At 34.8% G+C, this 20,409-nt stretch overlaps 3 protein-coding genes across 6 annotated transcripts; 1 reads left to right on the top strand and 2 right to left on the bottom strand.

Moving 5' to 3' along the window:
- Window positions 1-3,124: 3,124 nt before the first annotated feature.
- Window positions 3,125-13,211, bottom strand: LOC114359864 (PQ-loop repeat-containing protein 1). Of its 4 annotated transcripts, XR_003656456.1 has the most exons (7): window positions 12,785-13,211; window positions 12,374-12,510; window positions 11,727-11,852; window positions 10,024-10,240; window positions 8,834-8,966; window positions 4,754-6,015; window positions 3,125-4,416 (listed from the first exon to the last, which is right to left on the bottom strand). XR_003656456.1 is itself a non-coding variant. In XM_028314389.1 (6 exons), exons 1-6 carry the CDS (start codon window positions 12,985-12,987, stop codon window positions 5,959-5,961), a joined length of 825 nt encoding a protein of 274 aa, XP_028170190.1. In that variant the 5' UTR covers window positions 12,988-13,211; the 3' UTR covers window positions 4,859-5,958. The 4 variants fall into 4 exon arrangements, 3 of the variants coding, with proteins under 3 accessions (XP_028170190.1, XP_028170191.1, XP_028170192.1); XM_028314389.1 differs by lacking the exon at window positions 3,125-4,416 and having other exon boundaries at window positions 4,859-6,015; window positions 11,727-11,804; XM_028314390.1 differs by lacking the exons at window positions 3,125-4,416; window positions 11,727-11,852 and having other exon boundaries at window positions 4,859-6,015.
- Window positions 13,212-13,651: 440 nt separating this feature from the next.
- On the top strand, window positions 13,652-14,791 carry LOC114359896 (mitochondrial import inner membrane translocase subunit Tim21). The gene is made up of 3 exons (XM_028314432.1): window positions 13,652-14,104; window positions 14,228-14,410; window positions 14,561-14,791. Exons 1-3 carry the CDS (start codon window positions 13,766-13,768, stop codon window positions 14,708-14,710), a joined length of 672 nt encoding a protein of 223 aa, XP_028170233.1. The 5' UTR covers window positions 13,652-13,765; the 3' UTR covers window positions 14,711-14,791.
- Window positions 14,792-14,828: 37 nt separating this feature from the next.
- On the bottom strand, window positions 14,829-16,394 carry LOC114359895 (transmembrane protein 231). The gene is made up of 5 exons (XM_028314431.1): window positions 16,076-16,394; window positions 15,827-15,996; window positions 15,604-15,732; window positions 15,284-15,512; window positions 14,829-15,194 (listed from the first exon to the last, which is right to left on the bottom strand). Exons 1-5 carry the CDS (start codon window positions 16,212-16,214, stop codon window positions 14,938-14,940), a joined length of 924 nt encoding a protein of 307 aa, XP_028170232.1. The 5' UTR covers window positions 16,215-16,394; the 3' UTR covers window positions 14,829-14,937.
- Window positions 16,395-20,409: the final 4,015 nt, after the last annotated feature.

Raw genomic sequence — 20,409 nt, 5'->3', positions numbered from 1 at the left:
GTACCTAGCTTTGATTGAAGTATGAAGCGGCAGCACCCAATCTTCTTCTTTTCGTGAATATAGGACCACCCAATAAAAAGTTTATACTAGATAAAATGAAACTATGAATGAAACTACAAGTGTAACGAACGAGGAATTATTCCCATTTAGGTAGGTACATCTATTTAATTTATTGTGTTGCCCAAGCCCATGTAAGTAATTTATAAAGGATGTCCTTTGTTAATTTAGGAGCAGAGCAGGCAAGGTAATAATTGTACAAAGGTATTGTGGATGTACTTATGAAGGTTAGTGGTTAATTAAAATGCTTTGTTGTGTTGCGAAATGTTGAATTATTATTTAGAAGCTTTATAATAAGTTTGAATACAAATGAACATTAATAAAACTCATCTAACTGCTACTTGTTTACTCTACATTATTATGTAAGGCGTATCACACGAGTTGACGGCCTTCCGCGGCCATAATGGTATTCCAGAGCCCTCAGATAACTCAGAAATATGCGATTCCGACGTGCACGCTTCCTACTTCGTCCCCGCGAGCATGAGCAATATTTAATGCTTATTTCATTATGCTTTGTTTGTTGGAGTATTATGACGACACATTGTTATGACGACAAATTGTTGTTTTCTTAGAGTGGGTTAGCCCACTCTAAGAAAACAACAATTTGTCCTAGATATAATATGCGAGTGTGAGACAGGTAAAATACCTAGTAGGTATTATATTATTACAAAATCCTTTGATTTATTTCAATGGTTTGCGCTTTGATAACTCTCGTGTCTAGTTAGCGCCTTTAAGGTTTCAGGCTAAGTTTACTGAAAATATCTGAACAATAACTGAAGCAGGTGTTCTACCAAATTATTGTTTATACCAGGACTAAATAGCTTTTTTTTATGGAAAACTTTAATTAAAGCCCGTTCTAATAACATTTCATCAATGAAGTTATTTAGGTATGTAATAATAATAGTCTGTTACATAATAAGTAAATTATCCACTCGTGTAGGTAGGTTATGTTATTTAATATTGTAGGTAGACATTAGAGATGTAGCGAGCGCGCGCGTAGTCGCTACGAGATTAAAAGCTACGACGCTACGAAGTCCAAATCTTGATCTAGGTACAAACTTTTTCCACTGGTACATTTACAATAAACTCATTATTTGCTACATTTTGCAACTCTACTTTAAAATAACTCGTAGTCGTAGTGCATGAACTTAGAATTGATTAAATTGTCTATAAAAGTGATTCATATATTCCATAATAGTGTCGCTTTATGTATAATGGCATACATAAACAACTTCAATTTGCATACTATTCTTTCACGAAGTGCCGGGAATAGGCTTACGGAAAGCGAGTTATATGTTAATTAGATTCCTTTGAAGATTTTAATTAAAATAGTTCATCGAAGTAGTGAAGGTGAGATACACAATATAGCCATTATACACAATGACATGCTATGCTTCTTAGACACGTGTATAGCAAAAGCAAATAAGTATACCTCATACTACCTACTTAGATTTTATGATAAGAAAATTTTAATCATAAAAATGAATTACTTAAATGGTACAAGTGTAGTTTCAACAAGTTAACTAATATGTATGTGTAGTTCAATGGTTAAAGTAGTAAAGGAAAGGTCGCGGGTTCGAGTCCTGTTTGAGGAATCTTTTAGAAAGTTATCATGTTTTAGATTCGACTTTCTACACATTGTAAATATGAGTATGAGCAATGAAGGTATAGATAGATCCTTTGTACAAAGAACACATACACAAATCCAGCTGTCGCATAATGTTTGTTTATGCGACGCTCGGTGGTAGTAACAACAAACAAATAAAACAGAGAGGACGACGTGACGTCTGCTCTGTAATCTAATGAAATATGAATGCCGCTCCACGCTGGAAAATGGCTGGATTTTCTCTTTAATCGTAGGTGTGACGTACTTAGGTGTACTTATAAAGCTCTTCCCGCGGACTTAGATAACATTAAACAGGTAGTTCAAGGAAGCCCATATTGCGATAACAAGCTTCGTTAAAACGTACACCTACACACGACAGAATAATCGACTCTAGACATCTTAGAGGGATAACTTTTCACGTTATTAAATGTTATCTTTTATTGCTAACGACTTAATTAAAAGTTGTACACACCTACATATCATAATGTGATTACTAAAGTTGAGATTTGATGAGAAAGTTTAGTGTTTTCAAAGATTACTTATAGGTAACAGGATACCTGCTTAGTTTGTTGTTAATTTCATTAATTTTATGTGTAAAAAATACTAAGCTTATTATGAGACCACAATCTCAAGAGCTCTTTCGTAATCAGTAACCTAAACTCGTAATCAAAACGACAACAAGTCGTGCGGCGGGTGCTTATCTAGAACAATAAATAAATCGAAACGTGTCCCGGAGTGGCGTGGTTAATTGGGTGTCAGATTAAACTGCGTGTTGCTGTCAAGTGGGTCCACTTACCTCGTCGAGATGACGTCTGCGGGCTCGCGACACACCCGGCGACGGCCGCCAAGCCTCGCGTACTGACGGGCCCCAGCCCCACGCCAGGCGCCTACTCTACTCCCGCATCCATCGATCCACCCTCCATCTCCAGAACACAACCCAAACACACCTCTATTCTCACCGCAACAGTGCTCAAAACCCAACAATGATGTATCCCACTCCGGAGGGACATCTATGACGACGATCTCTTGCTGACGTAAAGCTTCGTAATGATGATCACCGAGCTTTATTTTCGCGATATTATACAGCCTATTGTACAAATTAACCCTCTGAAAATTTGTCATACTACCGTTAATTACACTTTTGGATCTTGTTTGTTGTCTGTTTCATTTAATGTGATTAAGATAATTTTAATTAATAATGGGAGTAGGTATTTGGATTTATAGAATTTAAACAATGATTTAAAAAACAATATATTTTATTTCGTATAAGAAATCGTATCTAATAAAATCACAACATGCATACGTCATCATCAGCATCATATTTCGCACTATAGGTACAAGCATGTACCTATTTATTATTGTAATTGACACGAATGTCTAGTTGGATTTTAACCCATACAATAGAATTTTATACAATTTAATATAAATATGATATGTTTTATTGAAATATTTAGTATCTCTCGTGTTGAGGTCGTAGCGGTTTATTTGGGAGATATCATTTATATCAGGAAAGCTTTACAGATACAATTTATGTAATTGAGTTTACATTAAACATGTCTATTTTTATTATTACAATCATTTAATAATACTGATGTGAGTAGAAATGTACATATTGCCTAGTGAATCAATTCGAACTCCCGAAACAAACAGCTCATTTCAATTTCAAATTGGTCTATTAATCCATAGAGGATTGCAAAAAAGGAAGACTTTAAATTAATTCATATTGGAAAACGTACCGATACTTTAGCTAAGTATCAACAATCAACATGGAACAAATGCTAAAAATATTGACTTTTTAAAAAAAAAAATCTATTTAATTACATAACGGTTATTTGAAATGTCTAGAAAAATTACACTATTTATTCTCACCTATAAACTTATGTACAACACACAAATTGTCACACATTTAATCGTCAATAATTTATCAATATTATTATTCTTAAACACAAGATACAAATATGAAACAGTGTGCATTAATGAATTTGTATGACCACGATAAGTTATCACACAGTTATTGCACATTATTTAATTTACAAACAACATCTATGGAGAATTGTCTACTTTATTTTTGTATTAAAATTATTGACTATTACAACCTATTCATTATTTGTTTATAAAATTAAGATAGGTTGCCATTTTTATTATAATGGAGTAGAAAATATTTGAGTAAAAATATTTATTTATCAACATTTCATTCTAATACAAAGAAAGTGTACTTTTAAATAAACCCAACACAGGTACCAAGTTATTTTAATTCTTAGTATTTGTACATGTAGGTGACACAACTTATTGCTTAGGTATTTTAAAAAATATCACAAATAGATACCTATCAAAACTATTTGAAAATTATGAAGGATACAAACATTATAAGAGAGTAAAATAATTGTAAAACATGGTTTAATTTATTATTTTCAATTAAACATCGATTCCAAGTAGGTATAGACTGGCTTTAGTTGTGCATTCAACGTTGAACGTAACTTTTTTGGCGTCTATACGATTTTTATGTAAGGTATTCCTTTCTAACTATACTAATGTTATTTTCAACTGTTTTTATAAGTTTGGGCGCCATTAGGGCGTTAATTTAATGATAATATTATTGGAATGATCTAATCAGCTATCACGAAACCCCATTGGAAATGGAAGCCCAAACGCTTTATACAAATCTCAGATTTAGTAATATACAACTATAAATGTGGTGAACATAATGTGATATAATTAGATGACGTCTTATAATAAAAAACAGGCTTCAAGACCTGAAGTAATCTTGGAAGTTGTCAACAATTGCTTCTGCTCTCAAACTTATTAGACTAATGTTAATAAATATTTACAGCAGCAATAGTCCTAATATTCTTTATATACAGGTTGTACAAAAGAACGGAGTGCCTTTGGAAATTACGTAATCTTATACCTATAGTTACAGCAACATTTAATATGGGAATAATAAGGAACCCGTTCTCTTGTATAGCTCGTATAGATATGATTTCGCTAAAAATAATGTAACTATAAATTTATTTACACCCTTTAGTTACTATAAAACATTATANCTAGCCTATTAGATGACGTCTTATAATAAAAAACAGGCTTCAAGACCTGAAGTAATCTTGGAAGTTGTCAACAATTGCTTCTGCTCTCAAACTTATTAGACTAATGTTAATAAATATTTACAGCAGCAATAGTCCTAATATTCTTTATATACAGGTTGTACAAAAGAACGGAGTGCCTTTGGAAATTACGTAATCTTATACCTATAGTTACAGCAACATTTAATATGGGAATAATAAGGAACCCGTTCTCTTGTATAGCTCGTATAGATATGATTTCGCTAAAAATAATGTAACTATAAATTTATTTACACCCTTTAGTTACTATAAAACATTATATAATGTCGATAAATTGTACCATACCAGTTACAGTAGAATTGTACAGCAACATTATATGAACTAGACAGTTATTATCAATTCCGAATAGTTTAGATTTACTCAATGTAAAACTAAACTAGACTAATTTAAAAATCGTTGTTTTAATAAAAGATTTGTTTAAACTACAAAAGTCGACCGTAACAAGATTTGTAAAGCTTCTAAACAACGACTAGTAAATCACTCGGCATTTTGGCCAGTTGATATTCACTAAGCTGCTCTACTCGCCCTAAATTACGTCTAAATTCAAGTAACAATACTCCAGGTAACCAATATTTAAAAGGACTAAACGTCGTTGGTATATTAAATTTTAGGCACAAACCTATAGCACCGCGAACCTATGAAATTGATACAAATAAAAAATAGGTAAAATCATTTCAAAACAGTTCTACTGTAAATTCATCTAAAGACAATAATTTTGGTTAGTTGTTGTGCAGGTAGTGAATTTTAACACGAGGTGAATTTCCACGAAGCGTTTTTCAAATTCGAAACTTTATAGAATAGCTGCAAGAATATTTAGGATCAATTTTGTTTAATATTAAAAAACTGCATCCTTAAATTTTTGAAATTGTCACATTCCCTTAGTTTGCCAAATTACTTGGTTTTCTTAAAATCCTTTTCCAGAAAATCTGATGATAACGTTTTGGTATCCACCAAAATCGGCTAGGAGACTCCTTTCAGCATTTTCCACAATTCCAGCTTCAAATTTGGAACGACGCACACTAGAAAAGTACACTCTGTATACCGAAAGTATAGTCGGTTCGAGTAGCACAACCTAGATGTAGGTAGACTGGGTCATAAGCAGCGTGGGAGGCATAGGGGCACCGAGGGCGTGTGGGCCCGCGGGCGCGAGTGCTATAAGTCCGTTTCGGTCCACTGCTAGTCGCCGCGCCGCACGCGCCGCGCCGCCGCCGTGTTGTGGCGGTATAGCCACACCTGAAACAACAAATAATCGAATAAATCGTCGCTTATGTAACCCTTGGTAACAACTGTAGTCTGCAACTGGCTATGCAATGGTGATATTTATCATAGAAATAGCTAAGTAGAGTCCTGGTGCAAAAAACCTGGTGTTTTTACAAGTTTCGAACGCTTTGCATCAACGTAAAGAAAGTCATGGGTTCAAATTCCAACCATATTTAAAATGAAAAATCGTACTTATTCAAGACAATTTTACATATTCTCTACATTACAGTAAATTCCATACAAAAAAGGGGCTTTTCGACCACTTTTCGACTGGTTTGCGATTATAATTTGCACTTTGTCTAGACCCACAGATTTTCTCGGATGAAATGTAACCTAAGTAGACGTGACAGAGCATATAAATCTCAAGTCTTGCAAACGTTTGACGTTACAAAAACACTCTCCCTTGCCGCTCCCATACATCAGGTACTGAGTGAAGCCACGGTAATACTATCTGTACAGTATTCCAACTTGGCCATATTTTTGAAATAAATGTCATCAGCCGCGCGGTACGTCACCGTATGACAACATGCGATAGGGCTGCTCACCTACAGTACCCATTTTAATTACATCTGCGTACTTAGAATTTGTATATCTAGTTTTGTGATTGTAATTTTTTTTGAGACAAACAAAATACTTTGTGAATGGAATAGGATAAAAATGCGTGTTGTTTTGTGATTAGTAGATTTAATTTTAAAAACTACTAAAATAATTTTGAAAATTTGCTAAACATAATAACCTGTTACTTTAATTTCAGGCGGGCAAAGTCATGGTGGTATAAAACCAGCTTTTGCCCACGACTAAACTTGTATAATCATTTTTGATAGTTAATGACTAGTTTTTGACCAAATTGACCGTAAATGACGGTCAGTCAAATTCAATCACTAGTCATTTTCAACACTAGGCCACCGACGTCTGTTCAGCACATTCGTGACACCCCCGACTTTTGCATGTCGAGCGCATACCGAGATTTGAATTTCGAAGGAAAGCTCGCGTTTCGTCCGTTTATATGAAGTTACAATACTGTATGATATTATTACCGTGGTGAAGCGATAGACCGATATGACATCTACCTAGCACATGGTATATACTGGTATAGCACCGAATATGTATTTAAAATAGCTGACCCCGTGAACTTTGTATTGCTTAACAATCAATAAATGGCGTGATATTTTATAAATTAAGAAGAGATAAGTAAGTCATAATAAACGTGTGTGGCGTGTATTTTTGTTAATTGCTCCGCCGTATCCAATATTGTGGAGATCCAAACCTCATTTGTCTAACAATTAATTTTCTTTGTATTTTGTGAGGTTTTCCGATATTTAAGTGGTTTTTTCGCTAGTCAGGCTGGAGACGAGTCCAACGATCGTTCTTGAGTTTTAAATCTATACTAATATTATAAACTAGCGGCCGCCCGCGACTTCGTACGCGTGGATCCCGTTTTACCCGCTTCATCTGTCTTACGCGGTTTAGATTTTTTCATACAAAGGTTTTTTCCCGCTAACTCCCGTTCCCGCGGGAATTTTGCAATATCCTGTTGTAACTAAGCTTTAAGTTTACTAAGGTACCTGCATGCCAAATTTCAAGCGTCTAACTGAAGCGGTTTAGATTTTTCATACAAAATGATTTTCCCGCTAATTCCCGATCCCGTGGGAATTTCGGGAATTCCTTGTTTTAACTAAGCTTTCAGTTTATAAAGGTATCTACATGCCAAATTTCAAGCGTCTAACTTAAGCGGTTTAGAGTTTTCATACAAATGGATTTTCCCGCGAATTCCCGATCCCGTGGGAATTTCGGGAATTCCTTGTTGTAACGAAGCTTTAAGTTTACTAAGGTACCCACATACCAAATTTCAAGCGTCTAACTTAAGCGGTTTAGATTTTTATACAAAAGGATTTTCCAGCTAATTCCCGTTGCCGTGGGAATTACGAGTATTACTTATTGTAACTAAGCTTTAAGTTTACTAAGGTACCTACATGCCTTTCAAGCGTCTAACTTAAGCGGTTTAGATTTTTCATACAAAAGAAATTTCCCGCTAATTCCAGTTCCCGTGGGAATTCCTAAGTATACTATAACCTGCCCAGGAGTATGAAGAATAATCGTACCAAGTTTCGTTAAAATCCGTCGAGTAGTTTTTGTTTCTATAAGGAACATACAGACGGACAGACAGACAGACAGACAAAAATTTTACTGATTGCATTTTTGGCATCAGTATCGATCACTAATCACCCCCTGATAGTTATTTTGAAAATAAATTTCATGTACAGAATTGACCTCTCTACAGATCCCAACTAATATTATAAATGCGAAAGTAACTCTGTCTGTCTGTCTGTCTGTCTGTTACGCTTTCCCGCTTAAACCTCGCAACCGATTTTGATGAAATTTGGCATGGAGATAGTTTGAGTCCCGGGAAAGAACATAGGATAGTTTTTATCCCGGTTTTTGAAACAGGGACGCGCGCGATAAAGTTTTTCTGTGACAGACAAAATTCCACGCGGGCGAAGCCGCGGGCGGAAAGCTAGTTTATTATAAGTATAGATGCGAAAGTAACTCTGTCTGTCTGTCTTGCTTTCACGCCTAAACCACTGAACCGATTTTGATGAAATTTGGCATAGAGATAGTTTGAGTCCCGGGAAAGGATATAGGATAGTTTTTATCCCGGTTTTTGAAACAGGGACGCACGCGATAAAAATTTTCTGTGATAGACAAAATTCCACGCGGGGGAACCGCGGGCGGAAAGCTAGTGGTGTATAAATAGAAAAGAAAATAAAATGCTATAGCTATGAAAACTTACTTGGAAGAGAATTACTACATCTAAGGAGACTTGAAGCGCTCCACACACCCAAAACTGCGTCGGGGCTTCTCTTAAAACGAAATAAGCAGTCTTGAAAACGTCACCACAAGTCCACATTATCACCATGCTAACACTGAAAATAAAAAAAAACGTAATGTCATTAAAACGCAGCAAAAACAAAGGACGGGGGCTGCTTATCTTTTTTTTATATCGTGTGAGTCGTAACTATGTAATAATTACTTTTTAGTGTCTCATTTTAGCCACACATGTATGACTTTAGCCGACGCGATGCGCCGTATTAGTTACCTAAACTGTCCGAAGCTCGTATTGAAATTTATTTTCGACACAATCTGCAAAGAAATCTGAAAACTGCAGTTTCTGCTAATTGGGGCATAGATACAAAAAAATATTTAAAACAATGTCACCAGGGAATCGCACTCAGAAACTTTAGTGAATGATAGAGTCCAATTTTATCTGCCTTGCCTACTACATTTTCAACCGACTTCAAAAAAGGAGGAGGTTCTCAATTCGACCCGTATGTTTTTTTTTTCTATGTTTGTTACGCGATAACTCCGCCAATTATGAACCGATTTGAACAAATCTTTTTTCGGTGTATAGGTAATACCTCAAGGGTGGTCCCATTTAAATTTAATAATAGAAAAAACAACCCCCAAGGGTGGAAAATTGGGGATGAACTTTTTTATACGCAATATCTCCGCCGATTATAAATCAATTTGAACGATTATTTTTTTGTTGAATAGGTATTATCAAAAGGGTGGTTTCATGCGAATTTGAAGAAAATATTTCACCCCCAAGGGTGGAAAATTGGGGATGAACTTTTTTATACGCAATATTTTTAATTTTTAGTTTTTTTTTGTGTTCACGCATTTGAAGTCGGTTTTATTTTTTTTTAAAGTTAATTATTAAAACTAGACATGATATTAAAAGCTCTTTCGCGAACTTGAATACAAATATGATCCATCTGTTTCTATTAGAATTCACAGTAGAGTTACATTAAAGAATATTGCTTAGCAATCATGAAGGTTTAATCAAATCGCATTTAAAAACTGTATATTTTAAGACTCATATCAATTATTATCAGTGTAGTTAAGTGCATTCCCATCCATCTACTTTTATATTCTGCTTACACAAGATCTGATAAAGAATTGATAATGTAGTCTGATACGCACCTCATCCCTTCGGTACTTTTGTTTTGATGATTTTTGGCAATCTGTGGCGCGCCGAGCATGGCTTCCGTGAATACGGCTAGGAAGCCGATCAGCTCAACGAACGGCGAGAACTCTATCAGTAGGTACGTCACCGCCGCACCAAATACTGAGAATACGAGCATGCAGTCCAAGTAGCTTTGGAAGTCTGTCCATGCCCAGAAATACTTTCTGTCCATATCTGAAAAAAAAAAAGTGTTACTGAAAAGCTTTTACATGTAGTATGGTCGACGGCACATCGTGGCTTTAATAAGTGCTTGCAAATGTAAATTCTGATGTGCTGGCGACGGTATCATTATCATTGATTGTTTCAACAATACCTTCATACATTTATTTATTTCTTTTGTTTTATGTATAAAAAATATTTACAGTAATTTTTCATATGAAAACAACGGTCCACTTTACCCACCAACCAATTTTGCAAAATGCGTCGGTCTGGCAAAAGGATCCCTAGCCACAAAATAATTAAATTAACAGAAAGATAAAGAAAATAAATAACAAAAAAAATCCGAATTAAAAAAACAGCCGGTAAGTGAAAACCTACATAAATTAAGAAACTACGAACTATCGTAAGATGAATGAATTGGAAATAATAATAACTATCTTCTGCCGCGTGTATTTCGGTCTGTCACTGAGTCTTTATCGCGCGTGCGTCTCAATAAGAAGCTATTTATTATAAAAAAAAGTCATTGAAAAAATCATATGATAAGTTTCTCACAAAAAGTTTTATTTTATTGTAATTTATCTTGATAATGCGATGTTTTATAGTTATTCTCGGATAACTTTCCAAAGTTATAAAAGTTTATGAGAATGAGTGGATTGATCCAGATAAGGACATCCTTCGGAAATGTTAACCAATAGTGATTGATAAGAGGATAGATTGCGAGGTAGGACCGTCGGAACTAACTGTTCACCAGGGAAAAGTGTACCCTTGTTTTCAGAGGTGTTATTATAAATGGAACATTAATAATGTTTGTGTACCTTCCCTCGTAATTTTTTAAGTAAGTATTGGTTCATTACAAATGGTCTAAAACTAGTATTAAAATGCGACAACCTTAAATATCCGAAACCAGCATTACACATGAACATAAATGGTTGGTCCCAAAACCTTGATGCAGTAAAGCGTATGATTAGAATAAATTTTATAACACATGCAAATTTGAACTCATCACAAATAACTTGAATAACATAGTAATAGTAATTACATAGTCTTTAAGATAACAAACAATCATAACTAATAAGGAAAGCGTTACAGGCAAATGACATCCATAGATAACATTGCAGACACACAAATTTGACCCGGGCATTGCTCTGTCAGTCAATTCAATATAGATAATGGGCACTGTATGTTACAACAAAAAATATAATAAGAACTAACCAGACTTGATCAAAATTGTCTCTTTATTTCACAAAAATAGGTGTAATACTTTGTTCTAAATCATTCTAGGTATTTTATCCAACAAAAAATAAAAACAATAAATAAAAAATTATAATCAAAATCTGATTACCCATAACATAACATTATAAAAAAATAAGATCACAAAACCATCCAAACACAATGGCAAAGCATGACGATTATTGAATGCTGAAACAAAAATAATAAAGATGACTAATCATTAAAACATGAATGCAAACATCAATGATCGAAGTCCCGATTGGACTCTTACCATAGAAGCGGCGAGGTTTTTCCCGCCCTGCGATGCCGCTGCGTTGGTCGAGCCAGTGTGCAGTTTCGTCGGGCTGGGCTGATCCATTCACACAACACAACAGTATATATAACATGAATATTGCACCTAATGTCCATCATTTACACCAACCACCAAAGAGAACATAAAATAATATTAACATAAAATGAAAATTAGTATAAAACACATAATATAAAGTAATACATAAAAATATAATATTAGTTGGTCAAAACAAGCAACTAAAATTAACAAAATAAAAAAAAAGTAACAAGCAAAAAATAACAAAATAAAAAAGTAATAAAATAATAATAATACTTGCCAATGAACTCAACAATTTTATGATAAGAATTTTCACTTGATTTAAAATAAAATTTTTAGGCTTTGTCTAAGTTTACATAAATGGATTTTGGATTAATTAATTTTTTTTATTATATTGCTTTCATAGTAACATTATTATTAGTGAGTACATAAGTCACCAGACTATAATTTGTTGTTAATGTTGTTTTATAGAACTTTCTCGAAATAACTGCTTATGAAAATGCAGACAAATTAGCAAATAATTAATTAATTTTACTTAATAAATACCCAATACCTAGAAATAAAAATTGATTTCATATTATGGTACATACCTGTAAATATTCTTTCTCTAGCCCTTATGATTTGGTTCTTTTTACGGACAGTCACACAAAGGTGAATCATGACAAACATTGTTATGTTCATAACAATACTTTGTATTAATAGTGGTAATTCATAACGCTTTCCAAACCTGAAAGACAAAAGAGCAAACAATTTATAATCCACTATGAACCAAATTATAGAATTTATTTTCATTGTAATCATCACTGATATTAAAATACTGGTTCTTAATGAATTGCATTAATTATTATGCTGCCTACTAATGACATCTGGTAGGTATTAGATTTAGTATTGAATTAAAATACAAATAGGTATGAATGTCTGGAGTAATAAACTAAGGACAGATTGTTTTAAATTCTAATTAATGTAACGCAAATTACGCAAATGATGATCTAAATACGCACCAAAATAATATCCTAAGAGTATTGGCTATAAGAAGAGCTAAACAGACATAAAGGGAAAAGCCTTCAGCATCCTGTGTCCTTCTTATTTGCCTGTATTGTGGAATGTATGGCGCTACACCTCCAATAATCATAGCACCAGCCGCTCCCCAGCCCACGAGATGGCCCACAGTCAGACCCAACTCATCCGAAATAATCCAATCCATTATTTACAAATTTAAACGTATCCTCGTAGATGCACCAAGTAATAAATTAAATTCGATGGCTATTTATAAGTAAAGACTACACACATATCTTTTTTACAACAAATCCATTGTTGTTGAACCACAAATATTTAAAAAATGTACATTAATTTTAGGGAACGACGAACAAGCAAACAACAACTTCACATGAAGAATTTTACCACACACAAATCAATCGATAGTTATAGTTGTCAGCTGTCATAACCCGTCATCACCACAGATCTGTGGTCATCACCGTCATGCTGTCAATAACGTCAACGGAGATAATATCAGACATAGATAGATAATCCTATTGTGATATGAGCATTTAATTTTATAGCATCAACATCGGTCATTACTTCCCCCCTAAAGGGGTTCCCAGGCCCCCTCCTGTAAAATAGCCCTAGAACTAGATGCGCCAATAACGCAATAACATCAGTAACATCACGCTTGGTTGGGACATGGGATTTTTTGCTTTTGAGAGCAAAGAGCATGCCCTATTCTTTACTTATATCTCTGTTATACCTACCTTACCATCTGAAAGCAGGGACACACAAGGAGCGCGCGCGCCTTTAGGCGCCTATTTTATAGCATATAACGGAACGTACGTGGCCTAAATTTGACATTGATGTGAGATGTCACTGTCATTACTGTCAATGTCAATCGTCAACAGCTGGGAGCCAGAGGTTAATTTTACATAAATTGCATTAAAAAACAAAACCAAATAATTCTAATCATTGTTCATTTAATTTTGCCTAATAATATGACAATCATTTCAAAATTTTTGCCAACTGTTCGAATCATTAGAACGGTTGAGTTTGCTCCTGCAATAACACAAGTGACTAAATTTGGATACAGCCGGTGTTATTCAACAGATAAGGACACAAGTTTGGCGAAAAGTAAAGAAAGAGCGGAAGTTTCCACAGATGTGCGACCCATTGGAGAAAAGATTAAAGAAACGACAAAGACCGTATCCTATACTGGAGTAATTTTGCTCGGTGTTGGAGTTACTGGCATTATATTTTACTATGTCTTCAGAGAGCTATTTTCAAGTAATAGCGCCAATAGCATTTATTCAACAGCTCTCGAAAAGTGTAAAAATGTAAGTTTATTTTAAATTTATTAATTAGATTTTTTGGATTTGGAATAATTAGAGAAGTTTATTATTTTAAAAGAAATGATCTCCTAAATAAACTTAGGGTTGACTTCCATTACCTTATTCCAGGACCCTAGGGTGGAAGATGCCTTAGGTGCACCAATAAAAGGATATGGAGAAGAAACATCTCGCAGGCGGAGGACTCATGTCAGTCATGCTGTGTATGAAAAGGATGGAGTCAAACACATGAGAATGAAATTTTACATCAAAGGCATTAGGAATAAAGCTGTAGTTGAATTGGACATGAAGCAGGTATGGTATGGTTTGGTAGCCTGACTATTGTTTGTTTTATTTAGTTTTCATCATCATTCCACCATAAAATATCATTGTACCACATATAAACATATGCAGCATAATGCTTTCTTTATAGTTTAGCATTAATTAGAAGAATTCTTGTTTCAGAATGATTATGGAAATTATATGTGCCGGTACTTGTTGGTCCAACTCGATGACTACAGTGGAAAAACATTTATTATTGAAGATAATAGAGCTGAGCTGGACACACAAACTAAATTTGGAGGGGCCCTGCCAACTCTAACGCTCAGTCAGTAATGTTAGTGTGAAAAACTGTATGTATAATTTGTAAATTGAATATAAGATAAGTAGTAATTATTAAATTGTTATTTAGTTAAATACTGGTATTATTTAATCCTAATGTTAGTTGTATGTACCTAACTCAATCAATGAAACAAATATGTTATCAATTTGGTATATTTTATCACTTTGGTTGTATGAATAAATTGGCTAGTGTGAGATCTTTGGTGGTTTCTCATATTATGTCAGTGTTTCTTCCATGGCACCACTTCCCAAGCCATAAGAAGACGATTATTAAATACAAATTTCTTAATTCTATTAAAGATCCAGTAGAACACAACAACTAAAGACAGGTACTGTGGCCAAGCCCATTTTAACTCTTGTAATATACTTGGAAGATATCTAATCAACATTTCTGGCACTCTGAGGTAAATATTTATTTCCATGGAAGAAGTGTGACCATTTTGACTTCTTGAATGTAGAGTCTTTACTTGGGTAGTAACTGAAAAGGATTGTAAGATTATTAGAAGTCTATTTATTTTTCCATAATAACCATAGTTATTTATAGACAAAAATTTCCATATTACTCACCTTCTCTACTAAAATAGTTTTCTAGGATAAGATCCACAACATTGTCATTGTTATTATTTTTATGGTTGAATAAAGAGCTGTTGTATTTGGTATGAATTATATTTGGTTCACATGGCAGGTGTGACACTTGGTAGAGCTCAATATCCCCATAGAATTTCAATCCAGATGGTGCTACTGGAAATGCATTGTCAATGACGGCTAAACTCTGCATTTGCAATGGGCATACTGACTGAAAAATAAAATACCATAAATGTAATAATTAATAAGCAACTTTATAATAATATGTAGGTATGATAGTAAATAGTATTTTCTGAATTTACCTTCAACTTGAATTCCAAACCAAGAATTATGAGAACTGAAGTGATAGTCCTGTGTTTTGGTACATTCAGATTTAATTTGAAGTTTAAAGCTTCATGCTTTCCATCATAATTGTAGTCAAATTCTTGGACCTTTTGTAATCAACATGAATAATTAATGTAGGCTTAAATTAATTATGATAAAAAAGTATTGAAACATAAGTTATGTGATGGTATGTTACATTACTTGTAGTTGTGCGCAGTTTTCTTCTCCATTTAGAGCGTCTTCGTTCAGGAGAGCAGCTTCTCCACATACTATTGGCTGACTAGGATCATCGGTTTCTGCTACTACTAAATATTCGTAAGTAAAACGAACTAATGGCTGCTCGTAAAAGGTATGCGAACGCAACCAGAATCCTAAAAAATAGCAATAGGTAAAGCAACAAGACAGAAATGATAATTTTCATTTGCTTGTCGGTTCTATTGATCCACTCACCTTTACTTTTGTAGGCAACAATAAAAGGCAAAACTATATTCAACATAGTTGTTATCAACGTAAACAGCATAGCTTTCGATAAAAGGCAACTTTTATACTGAATTTCCACATTGCAACTGAACAATTTATACAGACCCATTTTGAACCGCTCTACCACGACTTACCCGACCACTTACTTATTATTTCTTTGCTTAGCTAAAAGTTAAAATAAAATGGATGTGTTTGTGCTTAATTACGTTGTTCCCCATGAAAACTTAAATAAACACAGCACATAATCGCTCAATAAACACAACAGCAACAAATTACGGCTTGTTTTCAGTCGTTGTCAATGTCACATAGAACTTCTGTCAATTTGTTACCATAGCAACACAAATGTAAGCCCAAGCACACAGGACATGCGCGCGCCGTCAACTCGACTTGCTCTACTATATTTTACCCGACTGCGCCAGAAGGAGGGTTATTGTTATTACGCTATGTTATATTCATTAAGTTAGTCACAATAATAATACTTAATATTAAAAACACTGTCGTACTCCACACAAAATAAAACAAGAAGGGAAACAATACAAAAAGATACAGTATAATTTAGGCGGTCCTATCGCTATTAAGTGATCTCTTTCAGACAATATAGCTAGGAAGAGGACACAATTAATGTTTTAATGCAACAAAGTAACAGAAAGTTGCTTCATTTAAGTTTAGCTGCGCAGTTGACGCGAGCACATACGGGGTCGACGACACGCCTGAAAAAGAAATAGCGCCTAAGAGAAAAATTCAACATGAATTATTATTAAAAAAATAAGTTTAAAAAGGTTTTGGTTTTAAATATTGTGTATGTAGGTTCATAATATGGTTCTGCCCGCGACTCTACTATCCAGAAAGCTTCACTTACTTAAGCAGTTTCTAGCTCTATCACCTACTTAACTACTCGTAAGTAAAACCGATGCTTCACATCGTTCGTTCCTTTTAGCCCAATTACGTCCACTGCTGGACAAAAGCTTCCCGGGGAAGTCATCCCCAAGGATTTCCATAATCACTTCATGTTTGATTTATATTTATTTTTCAATTCAAGTTAATTTTTGTTGAGGTACCTACTTATTTTACATAATGCTGAAGAAGAAAATCTTTTGGTTAATAAATTCAACTATCTGATGGACCTGAAAACAATCTAAGGCCACATTGAAAAAAATCTTGTAAGGTAGATATTATTTGGTAATATGAAAACAAAGATAAACCAAGTACAGCTCTCTTTCTCTATTTTACTGCTTTTCCTAAGCCGTTAGGGCTTTTCAATGTTTAAAAAAATGTAGTACTTTGAAGACTTTATTTGTTGTAAATCTATTTAGAAATAATTACAATGTCTATTATAGTTATTGTCAATGATTTTATTTTTATATACTTGGAGCTTCCGTAACACGGATTTGGGAACAAGACAGTACGGCAATACTTAATTTCTCGAAGATAGTACGGCAATACTTAAGTTGCTTAATTTGTGAACGTTTGTTAACTAAATAAGTCCTTTGTTTTATTTTTCTGCTAATTACCTTAATCTAAGTACTTGGTAGGCCTACAGAAGCTGGTGTCAATTACTAGTGTAACGTGGGTGCTCGTCCTATAACAAAAGACGTGCTGTCAAAGTTTAAAACAAAGGAGTAAAAAGGCTGGACTCGGACTGTTAGTACAGTCAGCAACAAAAGTGTTTAAAGATTTTTTTTATCTCATTTTAACTTGTGGTTTACATTTCAAAGACCAGCTCTTTCAAGAGGATTACTTATAAAAATAGCCCACTACCAGAATAATAAGCACATGGACAAGCCATTATCTAATCGTAAATGTTTACGAATGATACGAAATTTTGTGCTACTTGTAGTCTTCTCACGAAATATGACGTTCGAGTCGAGAGTTCTAATGATAATAAACTATAAACCATCTTGGTCATCGCCAACCAGCTAAGAAGGTAATAGGTAGTCCTACTTTACTGCCTCTCACACATTTTTGTGGGTAAGTGTCTGTGTGTGTTTTTACAGTTTTTGGGATTTTAGATTTTCATAAGTACTAGGTATAATTTATGTAGGTTAGTGTTTAGATTTATACTTTAAATTTAGACTCTATATAGGATCCAAATGGTATCTCATAATTCTCTATTATGTAACTATTTGAATAATATATCGTAGGTAAGTAGCTCCATACCTACTTTGTGCGTGTCGGTGGACAGATCCCGTTTNGGGCTCCCTCCACAGCTGAGTTGACACTGCGGGAATCTATCATGGATGGTAGAGCGAAAAAGGCAAACTGGTTCGGGAAGAGCGCTCGCAAAACCTTGTCTAGCAGAGCCTGCTCTTTAGTCAGTGGAGGACCAATAGGCTGTAGTTGGTTTCTAGCATAAAATCTCCCACAGTTAGTATCGTCGTCCAAACTTGCGAGCATTTCTGCCCTCGCTCGGTCTTTGGCGGCTCCGATTTCATAAAGGCAAGCCATATGACGGGTCTCGTGAACGTTTACGCCAGCTACGAGTGAACGCAGCTCAGCTAGTTCAGCCGACCACCAGTAGACAGCACGACAAGGTGTGCGGTAGCGTGATCGAGGCATGTTAACATCACACACCTCAATTAACGATTTTCTTAATTGGATGGCCGCCATATCACCGTCCGTGACTATCGCATACGAATGCAGCCTCCTTGGCCATCTCCCGATCAAAGCGGGTAAGCGCCCATCTGGGTAAGGGAGAGGAAATTGAGCGGGTCGCTCCCGCACCCTTCATTGCTCCAGTGCGGTTAGAGCGGGAGTAGCACACGAAACGTCCACCACTAACCCTCCCTGCTATCGCACACTCGTGTGCACCGTCCCTCTACCCAAAAGGGATGGGGAGGCTACTACAATGATTTTTGTGCAAATGAAAATTTTCTACCTTGTATAACTTTTTATCAACGCGACGTACAGAATAAATAAAAATACTTACTTAAACAATTGAAATTTTATCGTCTTTATACTTCTCAAAGACATTTTTCTCATATAGTCAACTATTGAAGCGTTAAATGTAAAAAATAATTAATGTTCGGCCCTTTAACTCAAGATGGTGACTAACGCTCTGACCTCTCGAGTTCGAAAACATACTTTTTTCATAACTAGCCCATACATAAAAATATACTTAATACAAATTAAAACATTTTACTTTCCACCTTTTGCAGGAAAAAAATACCAATTGATTGGACTATTAAGTTTAAGAAAATATGTCATAGCATGAAAAATGAGAAAACATCAATTAAATTAGCCTTTTTTTTGACAAAACTCATTAAGTAGGTAGTCGCAGGGCGGCATAATCGGTTTTGCACGCGGGCGACGAAACAGCTAGCGGCGGGCCTGCATCCAAACATCATGACATCCAAACTTTCGCATTTATAATATTAGTAGGATTACAATGTCTAGTTATTGACAATGATTTTATTTTTATATGCTTGGAGCTTCCGTAACACGGATTTGCGGTAGTGGGAACAAGATAGTACGGCAATACTTAATTTCTCGAATTTCTGAGTTGCTTAATTTGGGAACGTTTGTTAACTAGATAAGTTCTTTGTTTTATTTTTCTGCTAATTACCTTAATCTAAGTACTTGGTAGGCCTACAGAAGCTGGTGTCAATTACCTAGTGTAACGTGGGTGCTCGTCCTATAACAAAAGACGTACTGTCAAAGTTTAAAACAAAGGAGTAAAAAGGCTGGACTCGGACTGTTAGTACAGTCAGCAACAAAAGTGTTTAAAGATTTTTTTTATCTCATTTTAACTTGTGGTTTACATTTCAAAGACCAGCTCTTACAAGAGGATTACTTGTAAAAATAGCCCACTACCAGAATAAAGCACATGGAAAAGCCATTATCTAATGGTAAATGTTTACGAATGTAAGTTAAATTTTGTGCTACTTGTAGTCTTCTCACGAAATATGACGTTCGAGTCGAGAGTTCTAATGAAAACAAACTATAAAACCATCTTGGTCATCGCCAACCAGCTAAGAAGGTAGGTACTTTACTGCCTCTCACATGTTTTTGTAGGTAAGTGTCTGTGTGTGTTTTTACAGTTTTTGGGATTTTAGATTTTATAAGTACTAGGTATAATTTATGTAGGTTAGTGTTTAGATTTATACTTTAAATTAAGACTCTATTTAGGATAAAAATGGTAACTTATAATTCTCTATTATGTAACTATTTGAATAACATACCGTAGGTAAGTAGCTCCATACCTAGTTTGTGCGTATCGGTGGACAGATCCCGTTTAGGTGCCGCTTGGTGAGCACAAACAATAGGACTGCCAGAAACCGAGCCGAGCAGGCGCCGCTACTGACAAC

The sequence above is a fragment of the Ostrinia furnacalis genome, unplaced genomic scaffold (assembly GCF_004193835.3).
Source record: "Ostrinia furnacalis isolate ACB-3 unplaced genomic scaffold, ASM419383v2 OfSCF4672, whole genome shotgun sequence".
NCBI lineage: Eukaryota > Metazoa > Arthropoda > Insecta > Lepidoptera > Crambidae > Ostrinia > Ostrinia furnacalis.
Note: the sequence above shows the minus strand (reverse complement) of the source record. Positions and strands in the feature narration are given on the sequence as shown.

Coding starts and splice junctions, on each gene's coding strand:
- LOC114359895 (XM_028314431.1), bottom strand. CDS start 16,214: ATGGGTCTGTATAAATTGTTCAGTTGCAATGTGGAAATTCAGTATAAA. Junction 15,997..16,075: donor TGTTGCCTACAAAAGTAAAG/GTGAGTGGATCA, acceptor GCTATTTTTTAG/GATTCTGGTTGCGTTCGCAT. Junction 15,733..15,826: donor AAAACTGCGCACAACTACAA/GTAATGTAACAT, acceptor TGATTACAAAAG/GTCCAAGAATTTGACTACAA.
- LOC114359896 (XM_028314432.1), top strand. CDS start 13,766: ATGACAATCATTTCAAAATTTTTGCCAACTGTTCGAATCATTAGAACG. Junction 14,105..14,227: donor CTCTCGAAAAGTGTAAAAAT/GTAAGTTTATTT, acceptor ACCTTATTCCAG/GACCCTAGGGTGGAAGATGC. Junction 14,411..14,560: donor TTGAATTGGACATGAAGCAG/GTATGGTATGGT, acceptor TTCTTGTTTCAG/AATGATTATGGAAATTATAT.
- LOC114359864 (XM_028314389.1), bottom strand. CDS start 12,987: ATGGATTGGATTATTTCGGATGAGTTGGGTCTGACTGTGGGCCATCTC. Junction 8,967..10,023: donor AAAAGTACCGAAGGGATGAG/GTGCGTATCAGA, acceptor TTTTATTTTCAG/TGTTAGCATGGTGATAATGT. Junction 6,016..8,833: donor ATGTAGTAATTCTCTTCCAA/GTAAGTTTTCAT, acceptor TTGTTGTTTCAG/GTGTGGCTATACCGCCACAA.